We start from the raw sequence: 22,429 nt of genomic DNA, 5'->3' as shown, positions 1-22,429 counted from the left end.
GAACCATCCACTCCACCTGAATCAGTTTTTACTTCTGAAACTGTCACTGAACCATCCACTCCATCTGAATCAATGGTTACTTCTCTACCAGTCAGTGAACCATCCACTCCATCTGAATCAATGGTTACTTCTGAACCAGGCACTGAACCATCCACTCCACCTGAATCAATGGTTACTTCAGAACCAGGCACTGAACCTTCCACTCCATCTGAATCAATGGTTACTTCTGAAGCTGTCACTGAACCACCCACTCCATCTGAATCAATGGTTACTTCTGAAGCTGTCACTGAACCATCCACTCCACCTGAATCAATCGTTACTTCAGAACCAGGCACTCAACCACCAACTCCATCTGAATCAATGATTACTTCAGAACCAATCACTGAACCATCCACTCCACCTGAATCAATGGTTACTTCTGTACCAGTCAGTGAACCAACAACCACATGTGAAACACCGGTTGAAACTGAACCAGTTACTGAGCAAACCAGTCCATCTGAATCAATGGTTACTTCTGAAGCTGTCACTGAACCACCCACTCCATCTGAATCAATGGTTACTTCTGAAGCTGTCACTGAACCACCCACTCCATCTGAATCAATGGTTACTTCAGAACCAATCACTGAACCATCCACTCCACCTGAATCAATGGTTACTTCTGTACCAGTCAGTGAACCAACAACCACATCTGAAACACCGGTTGAAACTGAACCAGTTACTGAGCAAACCAGTCCATCTGAATCAATGGTTACTTCAGAACCAGTCATTGAACCATCCACTCCACCTGAATCAGTTTTTACTTCTGAAACTGTCACTGAACCATCCACTCCATCTGAATCAATGGTTACTTCTCTACCAGTCAGTGAACCATCCACTCCATCTGAATCAATGGTTACTTCTGAACCAGGCACTGAACCATCCACTCCACCTGAATCAATGGTTACTTCAGAACCAGGCACTGAACCTTCCACTCCATCTGAATCAATGGTTACTTCTGAAGCTGTCACTGAACCACCCACTCCATCTGAATCAATGGTTACTTCTGAAGCTGTCACTGAACCATCCACTCCACCTGAATCAATCATTACTTCAGAACCAGGCACTCAACCACCCACTCCATCTGAATCAATGGTTACTTCAGAACCAATCACTGAACCATCCACTCCACCTGAATCAATGGTTACTTCTGTACCAGTCAGTGAACCAACAACCACATCTGAAACACCGGTTGAAACTGAACCAGTTACTGAGCAAACCAGTCCATCTGAATCAATGGTTACTTCTGAATTTGTCACTGAACCACCCAGTCCATCTGAATCAATGGTTACTTCTGAAGCTGTCACTGAACCACCCACTCCATCTGAATCAATGGTTACTTCAGAACCAATCACTGAACCATCCACTCCACCTGAATCAATGGTTACTTCTGTACCAGTCAGTGAACCAACAACCACATCTGAAACACCGGTTGAAACTGAACCAGTTACTGAGCAAACCAGTCCATCTGAATCAATGGTTACTTCAGAACCAGTCATTGAACCATCCACTCCACCTGAATCAGTTTTTACTTCTGAAACTGTCACTGAACCATCCACTCCATCTGAATCAATGGTTACTTCTCTACCAGTCAGTGAACCATCCACTCCATCTGAATCAATGGTTACTTCTGAACCAGGCACTGAACCATCCACTCCACCTGAATCAATGGTTACTTCAGAACCAGGCACTGAACCTTCCACTCCATCTGAATCAATGGTTACTTCTGAAGCTGTCACTGAACCACCCACTCCATCTGAATCAATGGTTACTTCTGAAGCTGTCACTGAACCATCCACTCCACCTGAATCAATCGTTACTTCAGAACCAGGCACTCAACCACCAACTCCATCTGAATCAATGATTACTTTAGAACCAATCACTGAACCATCCACTCCACCTGAATCAATGGTTACTTCTGTACCAGTCAGTGAACCAACAACCACATCTGAAACACCGGTTGAAACTGAACCAGTTACTGAGCAAACCAGTCCATCTGAATCAATGGTTACTTCAGAACCAGTCATTGAACCATCCACTCCACCTGAATCAGTTTTTACTTCTGAAACTATCACTGAACCATCCACTACATCTGAATCAATGGTTACTTCTGTACCAGTCACTGAACCATCCACTCCATCTGAATCAATGGTTACTTCAGAACCAGGCACTGAACCATCCACTCCATCTGAATCAATTGTTACTTCTGTACCAGTCAGTGAAACAACAACCACATCTGAAACACCAGTTGAAACTGAATCAGTTACTGAGCAAACCAGTCCATCTGAATCAATGGTTACTTCAGAACAAGTCATTGAACCATCCACTCCACCTGAATCAATGGTTTTTCCTGAACCAGTCACTGAACCATCCACTCGATCTTTATCAGTACTTCCACCGAAATTACCAAAGTCTGGGGAGCCTACATCTAAATTGCCACCTCTTGCGATACTAACAGCGGAACCCACAACTGTACCTAAGTCACCAACATCTATAACAGATTTCCTACACCCCTATGAAATAGGACCAGGAAATAAGTCCCCAACACAGTATTCTGTTCTTCCTCAACCTGATCATGATGTTCCACCTGGACCAGTACTTGAGATACATCCTGCTAGTTTCCCTAACATGCTGCCCAAAAAAGGGCACAAGCTACATAGACCATGGGTAAGGCGCAAGTGTTACAGAGGTTAAATGATGGTGATGATAATGAATATGATCAAGTAAATCAATCACCCTCCAAAATCCTAGAAAGCAAAAATGTCTGATTGTGTTGTGTTATAAAAAATAAATTACAATTTACAATAAAATTGTTTTGTTATCCAATGTAATCGCTTTATCTAACAAAAGTTTTGGAAATGTGAAAGTATAATTCAAAAACACATAACAAACCTTTTTTCCTCTTTCTTTTATTTAAATGTAATTAAATATGGACAAATGGTAGACTACTTAAAATAAAGTATTATCCATATTATTTCAACTCTTTTATAAGTTTTGCTGCTCTGGTTGCTTGATTGAATGATTATTCTTTTAGGGATTATACAACAATTCCTTAACTGACCTATAAAAGGGTCATTATTAGAGTTATTATTGTTTCAGTATTGAAATATCATCAGTCTCTTAATTACTGTATAGGCAACTTATCAAAAATACAAATAATTGAATTAATTATGAGGTTTAAAAATTATTTTTTATACTAATTATTTGGTCAGTATGCAGTCTGCATGGTCAGTGTTTATGGTCAATATTTATCAGCCTTTAGCGTGTCAGTGTGGTGTCACCCATTATGACCCTATGCAAAGAATCTGCATATGGCAAAAAATAAATAAATACAAAACTTATATGTATTAACAATTGTATGTGAAAAAAGATGATCAAATGATAACCGTTAAAACGTCTTAATGCATTCTTAATCATCCAGGAAAGTAAATCTCCAAAAGTTGATTCTGTTCATCTGGACGTAGCGTTTTGTGGGAGAAACGTTTCGTCACTCATCCAAGTGACTTCTTCAGTCTCAGCTGACTGCAGGTTTCCCCAATCTTATAAACAGTACATTTGCATAATGACTGAAACCAGCCCACTGAGGAACAATTCACGGATCACATTGACTCGGTGGACCGACACATCAAATTCACCAGGGAGGATATGAAAAGTGGCAGGTTAGCCTTCTTAGACTGTGAGATTTCCATCAGTAATGGGGGACATCTAAAAGCTGACATGTACCCTAAACCTACGCATACGGATCAGTATCTAAGGTTTGACTATCATCATCCACTGGAGCACAAACTGGGTGTTATTAGGACGCTACAACACAGAGCGAACACCATCCCCACTGACACAGCGGCCAGGGAGGCAGAAGAACAGCACATCAAGAAGGCCCTGAGTAAATGTGGTTATCCCAACTGGACTTTTGTCAAAGCTGGGAAGGCACCTAAAGAAAGATCCAGCCGATCCAGGAGAGAAGAACAACCAAATTTTTTCTAAACACCGGGTCTCTGTGGCTTTTAAACCCCAAAACACGCTGCGCCAAAAATTGGTCCACCCCAAGGATCGGGTCCCCCGATACAAACAGAGTAACATAGTGTACGCTGTTAAGTGCCAGGAGGATTGCCAGGATTTATACATCGGGGAAAACAAACAACCTCTGGTGAAGCGGATGACACAACACAGAAGAGCTACCTCGTCAGGCCAGGACTCTGCAGTCTATTTACACCTACAGGCCAGTGGACACTCTTTCAATGATGAGGATGTGCACATCCTGGACAGGGAGGAACGCTGGAGTCAAGGAGGCCATTTACGTGAAAAGGGAAAGACCATCTCTGAATAGAGGAGAGGGCCTAAGGGCACATCTTTCGCCATCTGTGAATGGTACGCATGGCCATTGATCAGTGGTCTTTGATCAGTGGGTTTTGGTCAGTGGTTGTTGATCAATGGTCATGAGAATTTGCATAATTAAGATTAAGGAACTGACCTCCCAGCCCATTGTTCCTTCAGTGGGCTGGTTTCAGTCATTATGCAAATGTACTGTTTATAAGATTTGGGGAAACCTGCAGTCAGCTGAGACTGAAGAAGTCACTTGGATGAGTGACGAAACATTTCTCCCACAAATCGCTACGTCCAGATGAACAGAATCAACTTTTGGAGATAACCATTAACAACATATAATCACTGGCCACTTTTGAGGTCAAACTGTTTTGCTAACATAACTAAGTAATGAGTCATATTCAGACATGCAGACAATAATGGGGACAAAATGTGATTTAAGTGACTTTGAACATTGGTGCGTTACAGGCTGGTCTGAGTAATTCTGAATCTGCTGATCTGCTGGGATTTTCCCACTCAGCCATCACTCATGGGTTTAAAGAGAATGGTGTGAGAAAGGTAAAATATCCATGACGTTGCAATTTGCATGGGCTTACCAAAATTGGACAATAGAAGACTGGAAAAACATTGCCTGTTCTAATGAGTCTCAATTTCTGTTGTGATGTTGTGTCCTTGTCTTCGCGTTACAGCCTACCTAAGGTTGTCACCCATTTCTATCACTTTATGACCACAGCAGACACATATTCTGATGGATAACACCCCATTTCACAATCATCTCAAAGTGGTGTCTTTAATATAACAACTGTACTCAAAATAAATAAATAAATGAATATATGAATACATAAAAATAAATAAATAAAACACAGTCCCCAATTTAATACAGCACCTTTGGACCTTTGGAGGTCGCAGTGGTTGTGGATGGGGGCTTCACATGTGCAGCTGACAAATCTGTAGCAACTGTGTCACACTATTATGTCAATATGGACCAAAATCTCTGACGAATATTTCCAGCACCTTGTTGAATCTATATGAATTAAGGCAATTCTGAAGGTGAAAGGGTCTCCAACCTGGTATTAGCCAGTACCTAATAAAGTGGATAGTGAGTGTATACAGTATGTTCACAAAAAGCCCTGTTAGGTTTTCATATGGGATACTTATTAATCTACAATTAAATCGACAAATATGCCCACAAACTTATTTTTGTCACATGGCGACTGGCACACAGGTGTGTCCCTGAGGCCCTCTAGTGGATCTTTTGGGAACTGCCTAAGCACAAATAAACGGGGGCTACATGTAATATAGCCTATTAGGAAAACTCAGCGTATTGTATTATAACTATTTATTGACTTACCTACTACGTAACGACTAATATCCGAGTGGGTAATATGTTTTAATACTATATTTCTTGCACACTGGCCTGGCAGGTTAGTGTGCTTATTACCTGTATTTCCTGGTTTGCTCTTGCATAATTAATCAGACGAACACGGATGGAGTCACATTTCGTCAGGTTGTAACTCGCTGGATTCCCAGCATGTGACTCCGGCACGCTGGTCGTCTGCTGGCTGTTTGCTGTGTCAAGAAAAGAAAAACCCGAACTTCCTTGTATCGACTCACTACTCAAACAGAGAAAGCTTCGCATCAGCCGCGACAGCTGCCGACAACCCTGTTGTGTCTTCACGGCAAACCCGAGAGGGATAAAAGACGCATTTGGCACATTTTAATACACCGGTAAGTTTCTTTCTGTGAACTTGTGAAAAAGTGAAAACGGAAAACTAAACTAAACCTCTGTGTTCTCATCTTTTCCGCACCGGCAGATATACATTTCCAACAGGAATGCCAAACGTGTGGTAGAAGTGCTGCTTTTCTAACTTTTTTTTGAGATTCACCCAGCTGTAAATTTTGTGTCATAATATGACGAAGTCATTCAAAAACAACAGTAACAAAACACAGGATTAGTGTAAGAACATCTTTAATAAGAACACAAAAAGTAGTTCGAATACAAATAAAGTCAGTCTGAGATAAAGGGAAATGTAAGGTTAAAGTGTTAATAGTTTAAAAAACGATCACAACCGAAATTCACCTCATTAGCACAAAATATTTACAGGAATAAGAGAAGAAGCTAAACAGTTTGTTAACTGTTAATTGCCTACAATAAAGGAAATGTTTACTGTTGTTTAAATCATTATATTATATGATATTATGTTATAATATATTATGCTTTTAATCCATAACTGTAGTAAATAGTTACACATTAAATTTAGCTATACTGAACTTTCTTACAGCAACTTCTAAGCTCTGCTTTCATCGATACTCAGTTATGACACTGATATTGTACTGAATTTATTACTGATGCCCAAATAATAATAATGCTAATGTTTAACTGGTTCACACATTTTGCTGATTGTGTGTATTTACAGGGCTCCGGTTTCTGTTGATCAATGAGCTGACTAATCTGTTTTCCAAATAGGTGTGACATGAGTGGGCTTCACCCACTGAGAAGAGATGAATACTGATGTTTTACTCTGCCCAGCTGTGCAGACGTGGAGTAAAACCCTCATTTCAGAGCCACACCGCCACACACACTACCACACATCTGCATGGGTCTCTCCTTCACTGCTCCCACTTCACGACTCTTGCCGTCCTTTCTGTGAGACCATGTACCCAGGTGAACTTGACCCGAACACGGACCCGCAGCTCTTGGAGTCCAAGTTGGACTTCTTCCACAAGCTGGGCTACTCCACGGCTCAGGTACAGGCTGTTCAGCAGAAGTTCGGCCCCAACATGGACACGGATAAAGTGCTGGGGGAGCTGGTTCGGATCGGGCCTGTTCAGGAGGCCAATCAGGGGCCGGTGACCACAATGTCGGTGCTGGTGTCCAGAGGAGAAACCCAGCCATCGGGCCCTACACTGCTGCTGCCTGTAGCTGGTACTTCTCCTCAGAGCAAAGAGGAGACTGGCGAGGAAGGAAAGACTTTGAGACCCGTCGTTATAGACGGCAGCAATGTGGCCATGAGGTGAGCAAACTAATCAGTAGCTAGACTGATACTGAGTGATTGATTATGATATCGGTTAAAGCTCATGAATATGCCACCCAAGTCCATTTTCTAACAGAAATCTCCCAAATCCACTGTTTAAAGCTCCTGCGTGCTCCACCGATCATCTGATTGATCCAAAATTGAAAACAGAATCATTATTGTGTCTCATGACTTGTAAATAATGTTTTTTATGCAGTATTGTCCAAAATTCACAGGTTAAATGTCAGAGAATTTCTATTTCTGCATTATGGAGTTTCTATCTATCAGAGCTGCAGTGATTATATGATAAGGCAATAATACTTTCAGTTGGTTTTCACTCAAAAAGCAGATGAATGAGCTGCTCTTGTCTGTTTTGAATAATGTAGAACCACAACGATTAATCAGTTAATCAAAGTTTAATATGCAAATAACTGTTTATGCTAAATGAGCTATTTCATCTTCATACTTGAGAATACTTAGTGCCTCTGTTTATGATCCTAAGCTGTATTTTGGGGGTTGAACTGAGGAAAATTAGATATAACAGGCATTTACTAAATTTTCTGTCATTTTACAGAGAAATCCGTTAATTATCTTAGAAAATAGTCTGTAGATTTATTTCTAATGAATATAATAATACATTTCTGCCCTAACAAAACCCTTTTTTCTGCTGTAAATAGGATAGATAACTTATGTTTTCAGTCAAAGAAAGTAGATTGGTTAATTTTTGGTTTTATCGTGATTCTCACAGCAGCTACACAAGCTATTTTCAATCTTAGTGCGGCTTTGAGGTTACCAGGCATAAAGTCCTTGACATTTAACTACACCACAACTCCCCCACTGATTTAATTCAGTTTTTTTAAGAGATCCAATTCCTTCTAATTGTATGACAATCAGCTAAAATCAGGTCATTGTGACAGTCAGCTTCCATCTGCAGTTTCATTCACAGTTTCAGTTAGGAGTAGGAGTTGACTGAGTGGGAGGTTGTCTGGTGACAGCCTGTGCGCAGGGGTCCAGCAGCGTTAGATGCTTCATTTACCTTTCAGCACGTTTAAACCCAGAACAAAAGCAGCTTTTTAAACACAAATAGGTTAAATTATGCTCTTCAGGTGGTGTCATATCTCTTTATCTCTTTTTTTCTGGTTTGGTTTTTTAATCAAAATGTGGAAACAGCGTGGATTTTAGAGTAGAATAGAATAGAATAGAATAATCATTTAATTGTCCCACAAGGGGAAATTTGGTTGTAACAGCAGCAAGAAAAACACATATACAAACAAACTGTACACAGGACACAGAACATATTTACAAAGATTATTTATAAATGAATTGTTATTTACTCAACTGTAAGGGTAATAAATCATTGTTATAACTAGTAGGTCCTTCTATGAGGATGGCAAATAATTGAATAAATAATTAAAACCTGATACAAGATTATAAAGTCAAATGTTAACAAGCTGGTGTAAAAAGCATTTGTTAACATGGCTGTTAAACTCATTTTACATTGTGGGCCAAATACAGCCCACTTTAATCTTAAGTGCGTCAGACCAGTGAATGATGAATATTTTTTTCTTTTTTGTTTTGTTTTGATGTTTTTGCTGTGAACCCACCGTAAAATTTTTTTTTTTTTTTTTTTTTTTTTACAGTAGATAGTGAAAAAACAAGATCTATGTGGTGGGTCTTTATCGGTGGGGAAAATGAAATGTGTGAAACGTACATAATATGAAAATACAATTGTAAAAAGTGTAAAATTGATGTCCTCTTTCACATTTTCTGAAAGTTGTGCAGTGATTGGAAAACGTAAAAGGTTTTGTGAAATTCTGGCCCCAGGGCCTTAATTTGACACCCCTGATTTAGAGCAATGCTCAAATCTCTCTCTTTTTTTTATTACGAGCCAAGCTTTCCTTTCTCGTGTCATGTTTCTGTGACTGATTAGTCAGTTCTTGGGACTGCAGTAGCCTGAGTAACAAATTTTCTTGCAGATTTTCCAAGTTGTTTTCCAACTTGGTGGACACTGGCAGAGAGATTTGTCAGTTTTCCCTGCCAGGAACAAACCCAACATTCCAACATGTTCTCAGAAATATCTACAAAAACTGGTTTCTACCAATACCACAAAATTTCTGATTAGCAAATATGTGAGTTCCAATTTGAACTAAATGCTGACATTAGCATGCTAATATGCTAATGGTTTTATGAACTGTGTGCTGCATTTTATTAGATTTAAAACTAGCTGTTAAGCCCATGAGGTCAACAGTTTCACTGAAGTCATAGAGTGAGTGAGTTGTACGGTATTTTTCTCACAGACTTTTCTCATAGCGTTCTTTGTAAATAATGATAATACTGCCCCATAGTGTTTACTGTGTCAACATTAGCACCAAATCCAGCATACAGGGAAACTGTAATACTGTTAGACATTTGATTCAAAACCAATATTCTTCGTCGTTTCGTATCGTTAAAAGTCTTGAACTTTATCAGATACATTTCTAAAATTATTTCATTTTATTTCAACTATTCCAACAGTCATTCCAATATAAGTTGCTAATCATAATATTAAATATTTTATATCATAAATTATGTATATACTATTTTAGGTTGAAGATTTAAATACAATTTCAGTGATTAGGCCCATCAGAGATTATACTACACACTCACTGTGTGTTTTGTACTTGCGTTGTACATCAACTGAGGAATTTTTTTTTCTTTTTACTCAGAACACAATAAACCAGTTCTGTAAACTGCAGCTTCCAAGACTGCTGCCTTTTCCCAAGTAAATTACCTAAAAGCATGCAGGTACTGATCTCTAATTACTGACTGTGATTTGGGAAGTTTAGTTGTGCTAAGCATTTTTTTTATTATACACCGAAGCGTCAGAAAGGGTGAGAGAATTAGGGTATACATCTGTTTTAGCACAGTATACACCCCATCTGTCATTTGCCTTTCCCAGCCTGGCATACAGGTTCAGGCATGCAGCTTCTTGAGTATGCAAATCAGATCGTACTTATAATAACGCTCTCTTTTTTAAGACGAATGTCTCTGGAGCAGGTCCAACAGCATTTCTTCAATGTCATTCAGAAATTCCCCAAGGACTTAAATCACTTACATCGTCACAGTCTATGTGACGATGTAAGTGTCACATAGACTGTGACACTTAGACTGTGTCACATAGACTATGACACCTAAACAAAAAGGTGTACCTTTTTGTTTAGAAACAGCTATTCTGGCAAGTTGATGATAGAAGTGTTGCGAAGCAAAACAACCAACTTTGTTTAAGCCACACGATTGCCAGATGTTTTTTTTTTAATAGCTGTGAACATCCATCAAGCCACTAAAAACCTGTCTTGGGTTAGGGCGGGGTTGTGTTTTTTTAAAAGGCAAATTTTTACCTTTCAAATAAGGTCTCGCTTTTAGCTTTACAGTTTTTTAAGCTTTTCTTTGAGTATTGTAAATATTTAAATAAGTGAAAATGTTATAAAACTGCTGGATAACAACTTACCTTTAACCTTAGATAATGAGAAAGTGGATGATAAGAGCCAGCTAGAAACAAACTAAGTCAAAAGAAAAAGTTTTTCATATGACTCTGTGCCGCCCTGTGAAAAACTGAGTACACCCTTACTACAGATCACCTCTATGAAAGTTTTTGCAGTTTGCTTGCCTGAAACATTCAGTTGTGTCAACACAATACCACAATCTACCCAAGAGTGGACGTCCCCAAAAATTCACCTGATAGAAACTGCTACTTTCTACAGGCATCAATTAGCATGGTAATTGTAAATGGTGCCACATTAACGAATGTCTTGTACAGGCATCGGTAACTGTCATGTAACTGTCATGTAACTGTCATGTAACTGTCATGTAACTGTCATGAAACTGTCATTACGTTCATCACAGTACAATTAGAAGAAGGGTTGCCAAAGCAAAGACTATTCCTTCTCTAAAAAAACAAGCAAATAAAAATCAAACTTGGCCAAAACAAGACATTGCCTATCAACACTTTGTGCTGATAGGCACAGGAGGGGTGATGATTTGGGCTTCTTTGCAGAGTTTTCTAGAGACAAATGTGAGGCAATCTGTCCAACAGCTGAAGCAGTACTCAGTGGTTAGTACAGTTTCTTCACAGCAGTCTTAGAAGTCATAGTCAAGTAGGGCAACTCATAACAGATACAAATCATTCTCGGGGAAATCCCTCGCATAAACACTAACACTAGTAATTCAGTCGTTTACCTCGTTACCGCCAACTCGGTGCCAATGCTGGCACGGAGCCAATTCTGCCTCATGCTTTTTCCAAGCCAGTTCACATTTCTGCAGAATAGAGGAAAAATAATTGTGATATAACAGATGATGGGGTAGTTTTGAAGGAAAATCATAGTGGGCAGAATCAATCCGTCTATCATTCGTGAATTTCTTAAGGTAGTTCTTTCCATGGTCATTGTTTCCTTTATTGGTACTACCACAAATCAAATAAAGTGGAACCACATCTAGATTATGAAAGGGATATATAAGCATCGATTTTTCTTTCATGGTACTGTTCCAGTGACAGCTTTTTTTGCACTGTGGAACTAGTTATGGATCAGATGTCAGTGTGTCACTGACCACTTTTTTTAAGCAAACCTTTTGGGTCGTATTGACATGATAGCATCACATTGTTACTGCACATCCATGACGTCCATCTCCTGTTCCACCACATCCCAAAGGTGCTCGACTGGATTGAGTTTTAAATGATTTGAGGTTTGTGACATGGAGTGTTTTCAAAAGATGGGAACATCGTGTTCACAAAGAGATGAACGTGCTTAAATGATGCTAAATTGGTACTAAGCGGAAATATTCCCCACATCATTACACCACCATCACCAGCCTCAACTGTCGATTAATGGAAGGACAATTCTATGCTTTCATGCTGTTCATGTCAAATTCTGACACTGAGACTCATCAAATCAGGCTTTGTGTTTCTAGTCTTTTATTGACCGATTTTGGTGAGTCCAAGTGAGGAGGGCGGCTACTTTCTGGATAGTTTCTCTTTTTGGACCGTTCTCTGTAAACTCTAGAGATGATTGGTTTCAGTAGATCAACAGCTGATACTGAAACGTGGCCAACCAGGTCACTTAAACCACCTTCTTCATTTTAAAGACTTATTTTTAACTATAGCAAGTCATCTTGATCATGTGCATGTGCTTAAAAGTATTGAGTTACTTCCATTCATTAGATATTTGCGTTAGGGAGCAGTTGAACAGGTGCGCCTAATAAAGTGGCTAGTAAGAATAGTCCACGCACTCGTGCCTAAATTATGGTCAACCTGTTGGAGACAAAGAGCTTTGTTCTATTGTAATCTTTAACATCAATGTAAATAAGGTGCACTGATAAGAGCTATGATGCCGAGTGAACATCAAAGAGTGCCATTATAAACACCATAACTCTTGTTCTAAAGTGGGTCAGGAACGTTTCCCTCCAGCTGTTAGTGTGTGGGCATGTGTTCTGGTTTCTTATTCATTTTTCCTGGTTTTCATTTAGCCATGGCAACAAGGAAGTTTTCTCTTGTCTGGGAATCCAGTTGGCTGTGAACTTCTTCCTGGACAGAGGCCACACTGAAATCACTGTGTTTGTTCCCTCATGGAGGAAGGAGCAGCCCAGGCCGGATGTTCCCATCACAGGTACAACACTGGGAATTCACGTGCTTTGTTTTGTTTCTCTACTTCCTTCTTTGCCCGACTGTGAAACCTGCACAGAAACCTGAAAGTTGTGGTACAATTTCCATGACAGAACTAGTGAAAATATATATTAAGCTGAGAGAAAGTTGACGCCTTTGATGTTTTTTAAGCAAAAATTTCCCAGAATGTGTTTTAAGCTTTTGATGGGGATTTTAAAAATACATTTACATTTTTTTTCCCGAATTGCCTGCTATGAAGCTTTTAATGGCAGTTAAAGCAAGAACTCTCAATGTAATCGAGTAGATTACTAGTAGATTTGAAACTAAATGGTAATATAAAAAAGCAGAACAATAAATAATTTGAGAAATTATTTGTAAGTAGTGAACTTAAAACCCAGGCATGTAACTGGCAGGACATTGTTTGACAGAATCAGCTGCTGATTCTCAGTTTACTGTAAAACTCAAAAGGGGAAACTCCACAGACAGTTTTTCCCCCATGCATAAAGCTTATCTGCAGCATGTGCTGCAAAAAAAATTTTTTTCTAATTTTTTTTGTCTTGCTTTTGTGATACCAAATGATAATCATCATTTCAGTTAGCCTGTGGTGACCTATATTTGGAAGTGACTGCTGATAATGTAGTTAAATAGATAGCTCATGCAGATAAACGGTTTTGTGTTAGGGTGTAATTTCAAGTCTGCAGTTATTATTCAAGATGTTTAAACCTGCCTCCTGGGAAAAAACACAAACTAATATGCAGTCGGGACTTGCTTTATTATAGCTGAATGAGTTAAATAAAGATCTGAATGGGCATTTAGTGATGACCCTGAGCTTAATTTGCGGCTCCTCTCGGCTCCACAAAGATTAAGCTCTTTGTTTTGTTCCTCTAGCCACTCCTTTAGGGTTAAACTGTGCTCCTTCTGCAATTTTTCTAATTATGGAGTTCCACAGGGCTCTGTCCTGGGATGAATTCTATTCACATTATACATGCTTCCCTTGGAAGGCAAGGCATAGCATACAGTGTCATCACTATGCAGATGATACCCAGCTTAATTTATCCATGAAGCCAAATGACACACAGCAGTTAGCTGAACTATAGGAATGTCTTATAGACATAAAGCTGGATGACTTTTAATTTCCTGATTCTAAAACTGAGTTATTGTACTCGGCCCTAAAGATTAAAAAAAAATAGTGTCTAACCAGATATTTACTTTGATGGTCATTTTGACTATGTCCTTGTGAGCACATTAAAAATATGTATGATTGCTGTCTTGCACTTCTTTAACCTCCTAAGACCCAAACTCTTCCACGACATGCATTTTTAATTTCTCTTTGATATTTGGGCATATTGGGGCTCGATCAATGTAAAAACAAAGAATTACCAGATTTTTTTTTTTTTGCCTTATTTTTGTTTTTAAGAAAAATAAGTGCCACATATGAGGATATTCGTTTAAAATTTTGATAGCACAGTAGCAGTATAATGTTCTCGTAAGTGGATATCAGGCCCATGTAGAGCAAAATTGAGTACCCAAAATGTGGTCCTAGGAGGTTAAGACAGGATGTTTGTAAAATTAGAAATATGCTGAAAACTAGTTTGTTCACTTATTCTAGGCTTGACTATTGTAAGTCATTATTATCAGGTTGTCCTCAAAGCTCCTTGGAAAGCCTTCAGTTGATTCAGCGAGTATACTGACAAGGACTGGGAAGTGAGATCATGTTTATCCCATATTGGCTTCCCTTCAATGGCTCCCTGTTAAATCCACAGAAAAAATTCAGAATCTTTCTCCTCATATTCAAAGTCTTGAATAATCAGTCACTGGCTTTATTGTAGTGGCTCATCATTTCTCTGACTTAATGTTTGGCATCCAGATCAGCAAATTCTGCGTGAGCTGGAGAGGAAAAGGATTCTGGTGTTCACACCGTCGCGGCGCTATGCAGGCAAACGGGTGGTCTGTAATGACGACTGCTACATTGTCAAGCACGCCTTCGAGTCTGACGGCATCATCGTGTCCAACGACATGTACCGTGACCTTCAGGGAGAGAAGCCGGAGTGGAAGCGCTTCATCGAAGAGAGGCTGCTCATGTACTCCTTTGTTAATAACAAGTGAGTTTTGCGTTCCTGATACACAAGATCCCTACCAGCTAGTAACCTGAATTAACCAATGAGTGATGGTGTTTGCATTTCACCCCGATGCAGGTTTATGCCCCCCGATGATCCCCTCGGTCGACATGGACCAACCCTGGAGAACTTCCTGCGGAGGGTTCCAAAGACTCAGAAAAAACAGCCGTGTCCTTATGGTGAGAGAGCTTTTTTAAGACATGTAGCGCCATCAGGGGTCACAGTACAGCAAACATGGATCCAAAATACACAGTCAGGGTTAAAAAGAGAGATCTTGATGGTTTCAGCCCTCACAGATTTCAGATTTCAGAATCCAGTATTAAGGAGGCGACACTAAGACAAGTTAAACTTCACAGTGCTTGAGACAACCTACCTGCCAAGTATAGTGGTGCAGTTTTAATTTCAAAGAATGCCCAATGTTGATCAGATTTAGTGTATTTTGTTGCACTTTGTGTAAAATTGATAAAGAAAAAACTATTTTAAGCAGTATTTTAGAAAAATTCCTTACTTTAACAAGATTATGTGCAGACTACTATACATATAGGGCTGTTATTTGACTGTTGCCTAGCCGAGACATTTCTCTGCATGAAAAAAGAAATACTGCTTTGGTGGAGTTATAAAGCCTGCTGTTTATTCATTTTCCAGGGAAGAAATGTACTTATGGAATCAAATGTAAATTCCACCATCCCGAGCGAGCCAAACAGTCCAATCGTGCTCTTGCAGACGAGCTTCGAGAGAGTGCTAAGCAGCCTACTCCTTCTCAGAAACAATCTTCAGCTTGCTCCAGTCCTGTGCCTGGACTCAGCCTCCTGTTGGTGGAGGATATGGCGAAGAAACTGACTCTGGGAAACGAGAGCAGCTCCTTAAAAAAAGCTCATAAAAATGAAAAGGTAGCTCAGGTGAAGGCAAGTCACTGCTCCAGCAAGAAGGCCTCATCAAAGAAGGAGAAGTCCAGCAAACACGCGTCGTCTGATCACAACTCGGTGCAGCACAGCCGCTCTCAGGAGCAGCTGGACTCTGGTTTAGGCTCCATAGACAGCCAGCCGGTGGAAGCTCCTTGGAGTCTGAGTGATCACCAGTTTGGGCTACCGTACAGCAGCAGCCAGCAGTACTGCCCTCCAAAAAGTTCCCCGTGCAGCTGCTGCTCACATGGCACTGCCTCTTGTGGGAGTGCGCCGGCTTTCCCAACTCACAACATCGGGCCAGTGAGCAGCCACAGCGCTGATATGATGCCCTACAGTCTGCCCCACTATCCGAACTATTGCGCTTACCCACTTAGCATGAATCCATACAGCCAACTGACAAATTTCCAGCGCAGCCAAACCCACAGCTTCCAGAGGCCACAGTGGTCCGATCCATTCTGCGGTCAACCGGCGGTGGTCCGCAGCCTCCCGGGAGATCCCTCACACTGGGAGCCTCCTCCAATGAAGCAACCAGGTCCCAGCAGGGAGGAGAGAGAGGTTATACGGAAAAAGCTCCTCGCTATCTTCAGCGCCCAGCTGGTGGATACAGCCATGGACATGTTCCCTCAGATGATGGATCCACAGATGCTCGTGGTCGAAATCCTCAAGTTGCAGAGTCAGCTGAGATGAGACGAATCCAGTCCGAGAACTCGTCTTTCAGTGGAAAGACTGAAGGTTAACATGAGTTTGTGTGTTTTGTATTGTGGTATCCACCTTGATTAAAAACTATTTGAATTCTTTGGAGTTGCCTCGCTGCAGTCTCACGTTAGAGGCAGGATGCAGTTGATACAAATTGTATCTTTATTTATAAATTTTAGCAAACATGTGGCTTTTAATGCTACTTAATTGGATTAACTGACACTCTTGAGGTCTACCTTTCATAGATACACTTATATAGTCAGATTCAGTCACCAGTGTGTTGTGTGGATGAGGAACACGTTCTCGATATTGATGTCTTTTTGGAAGAACCTGACGTCTGAGAATGACCAACAAGCTCGGAAATGACTGCGAAGGTCGCCTTGTGTGTGTCTCAACAGTATTTAAGAACCGGCTGTGCTGTGCTGAGCTGCGTACTGAAATACCTTTTTGTGTCATATTGGCACTATGCATCTATTGTTTCTAAGACATCACTGTGCAGTGTTGTCAATCAACGTGTCAGGATAAAATATTATGGCTGCATTCTCACATACACTCCCTGCAAATGGTAGTTGATCTCAATTGTCAGAGTTGTTTTTGACATGGTCTTTGAGCCAGAGTTTCTCTGTTTCTGGACTTAATAGTTTTTATTATGTGTGGAATATTGCATGTGATTCCTAGTTTCATAATTATATTTACATCATGTATAAAGTATGCATCGGTTAGCGTTCAGTTTTTAGTTATCCTAGAGTTTTTCTGCTCCAGGCTGTTAAGTCATCCTTGTTTTCAAGGTTCTTTATCTATTGTCCCAGTGTTTGTTGCCCCCCTTCTGTCTCCTTAGTTGGTCATGTCCGTGTCTGCAGTGTGGTTTTGTTTTTGTGGTTAGAGTTTTATTTTTTGTATTTCCTTTGAGCGTCCAAGTACGGGAATAAAGCTGCTTTATAGTTAATTCTGTCTGTCACCATGTGCTGCACCTGGGCCCTGCCTAACCTGCCATATAGCCGATTATGACCGTTTTATAGTCCCGGAAATTGGATTCTGTTTGCCTGGATGAAGCGTTTTCAGTGGAAGAAGCTGAGCTGCATCCAGATGAACTGATTCAAGTCTGTACTTGGATTGCTGCAAGTTTTATGATGGTTAATGTTCTCAGTTTAGATTATTTAATGTGTTTTTTGTGATATCAAGCTAACTGGAATTTAAAACACACCTCGAGTAAAACAGTAAAACGGTTATATTTATTCCACTTTATTTTACTACATATATTCTGTTCTTTTTATGCTGATACAATGAAAGTTGTTGAAATAAAAATAAACAATTAGCAGTCGAGCTGTTTACATTGTGCTTTATTTACATGCATTTTAAAGACTTGATATATATACACCACTCACTTACCCAATGTGTTTGTAATAATATGGTGAATAACTGTGATAAAGTGGCAAACTTCACAAATACAGTAGCTCTGCAGAAATTCCATTAATCCATTAAGTACTAACGTTTGGAGTCCAACCAGAACTACAAAGATCTAAAACATAAATTATTTCACCTCTAGCTGCTGCAAAACAGTAATTTACTTGCAAAATGACATGGGTACAATCAGATGACAATCAGCTGAGTTAGGTCCCTGAGTTGAACTGTAACTGTTGGGAGACAGGTTGGCTCCCACCAACCAACATGTGCAACTGCATTGCAATCGAAACTGGCTGTCCATTGAAGAAGTTGGCGCTTCTGAGTGAGCAGTTCGTTGGCGCTGCTACTTTTTACCAAATTGGGAAGAAAAACCAGGATAAAAATGCAGATTTTTCCTATTTTTACTCTCAAGTTGCCCATCAGAGGTATATATGTCTAAAAATCTGTGTTCATGATCATTTAGATAATGATAGTTCTTGCTTCTTTAAAGAAGTAGTTTAGTTCAGTTTGGTTTTAATTAGATGAGGTCACCAGGAGGTGAATGCAAGCCAATTTAAGGTTCTTAAAAGTGATGTAAATCAACTGCGTGTGAGAGGCTTGTCAGCACAGGTAAATACCCTTAAACACACCCTGTCGAGTTTTGGAACACCTTAAATTTTACAAGTAGAATCTCACTATAGAAACACAAACATCTAGAACCACAGTGCATTTAGAAAGTCTTTAGACCCCTTCACTGTTCCCATCATTGTACACTCTGTAACCTGTTATAAAGTGAAAAAAACATGCTTTTGTATTCTTTGTGCAAATGTAGAGGAAATCATTTACTCTCATTTACAAAAGTTAGGCTCTTTCTTTCATCTCTCACACCCCTTGGCATCATTTATAGCTTTGAAAATTCTCTGGTAAGTTCCTCCAGGCTTTGAACACCTGGTTTTGGCCAATTTACTTCATTCATTTCATTCATTTGGGGATGATGCCTTCCTGTTCCAATATGTCCACCAGTGCACAAAGCAAGTCAAAAAAGATGTTTGAGGAGCTTGATGGAGTCCTGACCTCAACCTGATAAAACAACTTTGGGGTTAATTAGAGAGGAAACTGCGAGCCAGGTCTTCTCATCTAACTTCAGTGTCTCACCTCACAAATGCACCTCTGGAAGAACGGTCAAAAATTCCCATAAACACACTTCTGAACCTTGGAAAGACATCCCAGAAGAGTTTAAACATGTATAGCTGCAAATTGTGGACCAACATCATATTCAACCCTATGGATTAAGAATCGGATGGCACTCAAGTTCATATTCTGAGCTGTATTTGTGGTGATGAGGGTCCACAACTGCAGTCACACGATGTCTTGTTTCACTGTGTACCGTACCACTGCGCTTGACTTGAGGTTGAGTATAGTCTGGAGCATGTTTAGCTTCAGTGTATATCACCAAGAGGACATTTAGATAAGACAGACAGCTATAGTGCGGAAAAAAATAAAATGTTTTTTCTGAAGCGGTACAAATGTTCTTTGGCGATTAGAAAAACTGCCGTTCTTGGTTTCATTTTGCAGCCACGCAGCTGCCGTTTACTCAATGTATATTTTGGAGTACTTTCTGAATGTGAATACCAAAGTGTCAGCAGTGCAGGTTAAAACTTGTTCTGCAGCACGTAACCACACTACTGCTTTTGTAGCAGAACGTAAGGACAGAAAAACCACAAGTGAGTTATGGTTCAGCAAAGAGAACACAAAGCGCACGTTGTTTTCTAATAAAGTCAATTCTGTTCGCAGGCGGACAAGATAAGAATCAATTTTCTAGGTAACAAATGCGGTTGTTGCTGAGACTTCCACCAAAATCAGCTTCAGGCTTTACCGCCCTTAAACAGGAAAACACACTTGAACATCCATCATTTGCATCAAGCAGGTGCTGAATTTAACGAGCAGCGTGGTTGTCCGTCCTTTCAAATGAACATCAGTTACACAGGGAGTTTGTTTGGCCACAGGACGTTAGGAAACTCAGGTAACAAGCTGCTGGAGAAAGGAAAACAGTAACCTCTGCTCTGACTATGAGGTCAAAGATTTATGACTCATTCAAGCCCAAACAGTTTTCCAGTGATGTGCTCGTGTTGTACTTTCCCTGCTTTCTTTGAAAGTTAGTGGGGATTAAACTGGTATTAGCTCCCACATATTAAAAATAACAAAAGGAGATACAGTTTGCTTAAAAGCAAAAAACAGCTGCACAGAGAAGAAAACAGACCGAAAAACAAATTTTGTTCACAACATACTCCCAGTTTGTTTGTTTGTTTATGTGATCAGGTGTGTAGAGTGGGGTTATCTTAACAATCCTTTAAATTCAGCTTACATCCACAGACGTGTTTAAACTGAATGTAATGATTTATTGGTCAAAAATAGACAAAAATATTAAAATTATAAAGCTACAATCTTACAAGTATATGTATAAAAATTACAACGTGTCACCTCCTCTCTGGTTTAAAGTTTTAAAGTTAATTCAGCAAACTTCATTATACAAATTGTAATCAAATACAGTGTAAAACGGCGCTTGTGTTGCTGCTACTAATGCAGTAAAGTAAACCTGCAGCATCACTGCTTTGAAAGTGACCAATCACATTAGGACCCCTCTTCCTTTGGGCTCCGCCCTCCAAACTGTCAAAAGTCAAGTTGATTCAGGTCTGCAGAATTCAGCTTGGACAGCAGAGTTAAGCTTTAAGAATTAAGGTAATATGAAATGATTTGCTTCTTTAGACATAAATAGAATTTTGTATAATTTCTCCAGCATGTCATTCGCGCCCTAAACCCCTCACCTAGGAACATCCGGGGAGCATCCCATTAAGATGCTTGAACCACCTTTACTGGCTCCTTCAACGCTGAGGAGCAGCAGCTCTACTCAGAGTCCTCCTCGAGTGACCGAGCTGAGTGGCCAGGCCTCAACTACTGGGGTTTGCCCAGGCTAAGCTAAAGGAGCAACTACCACCTGCAATAGAGACCGTAAGGGTCCACGAGCATCAATGTCCTCACATTGCTTTGTGTCCTTACAGAGTGGAAACACTGGTAGCAGAGAGCAACTTGTAGCTACATTATGGGACACGCTCATTCAAAAGACCTCAAGCACACACTTAATTTGTATTTTTATATATATATTACCCAAAAGATTTGATGCGGATGGTTAGATTGAAAAGTTCACTGCCCACCATGGGACCCTGTACTTTTGATGACTGGCAAGATTTTTCATGCAGCGCTCCACTTTCCCTTCACTGTTGCACAATTGCAAAACAGAGCTATTCATGGCATATGACCTTTTTGGTGGGTTTTGTTTTTTTCAATTTATGCCTTGCTAAGATGGTGGTAACAAGGTCATGTAGTGATAGCTAATAGGTCATGTCATATTAAAAGGGTTTTGGGTTTTTTTTGTTTTTTGTTGTTTTTTTTAAAAAAAAGGGGAGTTTCTCTTTATCTGACTTGTCTCCTTCCTTCCTGTGGAGAAAAAACTGCATCTGACTCATCAGGTTTGTTGGACTACAGATGACAGAAAACTGTTTTTAATCAAGTTTTATTACCAAGTAAGAGAACTGTTGATTTGGTTGCTAAAAAATACAGAATAATGATGTGAATAATGTGAATAATGAAGCATGTGAAAGGCCCAAGTAATCTATCATGCTTACATGACAGCGTTACCTTGGGGCTTTCAGTTAATTGTAAGAACTTGCACCATCCTTCCAGTTTTAAAATGCCACCATGTAGCATGACTCATGTTGTGTCCACGTCTCAGCATAATATGCAAATACTGAGGCTTCTTTAAGTGAACGAGTGAATACAAGTATTCACATGTCAATGCATGGTGTCAGATGTCTGCTGAGAGACAGACTGGCAGCAGTAATGGAGCTTTACGTGTTTAAAGCCTTCCAATGTGGAAATGAAAGTGTAACTGAGGGGCACAGGGCCAAATCTGATCGCTTCTGACTTTCTGCACCCACATAAGAACGTGGTGGGGATTAGATGCTCCAGATTAGACGCTCGACCTCGATTAAATTAAAGTGCAAGGGCGTAACAAAACATAGGTGGGGGTTTCTTACCAAACTTCACAGGATTTGATCTGCTAACGAGGTCGCCTGACCTTTGAGTTGGAAATCTTTTATTGCTAACAAAGACTGAATACGCCCACAGACAGCTGGCTGAAAATCTTTTATCAGTGGGCTTTCATGTCTTTCATGAGGCTGCTCATGACTCCACCTGTTGGGCTTGTGAAGAAATGCTGCACAGCCTAATCCAGGCCTTTATCAAAAAAGCCGTCTTTGAGCG

At 40.0% G+C, this 22,429-nt stretch overlaps 1 protein-coding gene across 1 annotated transcript; it reads left to right on the top strand.

The window, feature by feature from the left end:
• The first annotated feature begins 5,847 nt into the window (after positions 1-5,847).
• On the top strand, positions 5,848-18,047 carry zc3h12ab (zinc finger CCCH-type containing 12Ab). The gene is made up of 6 exons (XM_004548890.4): positions 5,848-6,087; positions 6,827-7,373; positions 12,873-13,012; positions 14,876-15,110; positions 15,204-15,304; positions 15,771-18,047. The coding sequence occupies exons 2-6, from the start codon at positions 6,862-6,864 to the stop codon at positions 16,715-16,717; spliced, it is 1,935 nt and encodes a 644-aa protein (XP_004548947.2). The 5' UTR covers positions 5,848-6,087; positions 6,827-6,861; the 3' UTR covers positions 16,718-18,047.
• Positions 18,048-22,429: the final 4,382 nt, after the last annotated feature.

The sequence above is a fragment of the Maylandia zebra genome, linkage group LG22 (assembly GCF_041146795.1).
Source record: "Maylandia zebra isolate NMK-2024a linkage group LG22, Mzebra_GT3a, whole genome shotgun sequence".
In the NCBI taxonomy this organism is placed as follows: domain Eukaryota; kingdom Metazoa; phylum Chordata; class Actinopteri; order Cichliformes; family Cichlidae; genus Maylandia; species Maylandia zebra.
The sequence above is the reverse complement of the archived record's forward strand: the minus strand, read 5'-3'. Positions and strand labels throughout refer to the sequence as shown.

Coding starts and splice junctions, on each gene's coding strand:
- zc3h12ab (XM_004548890.4), top strand. CDS start 6,862: ATGAATACTGATGTTTTACTCTGCCCAGCTGTGCAGACGTGGAGTAAA. Junction 7,374..12,872: donor GGCAGCAATGTGGCCATGAG/GTGAGCAAACTA, acceptor GTTTTCATTTAG/CCATGGCAACAAGGAAGTTT. Junction 15,305..15,770: donor AAAACAGCCGTGTCCTTATG/GTGAGAGAGCTT, acceptor TTCATTTTCCAG/GGAAGAAATGTACTTATGGA.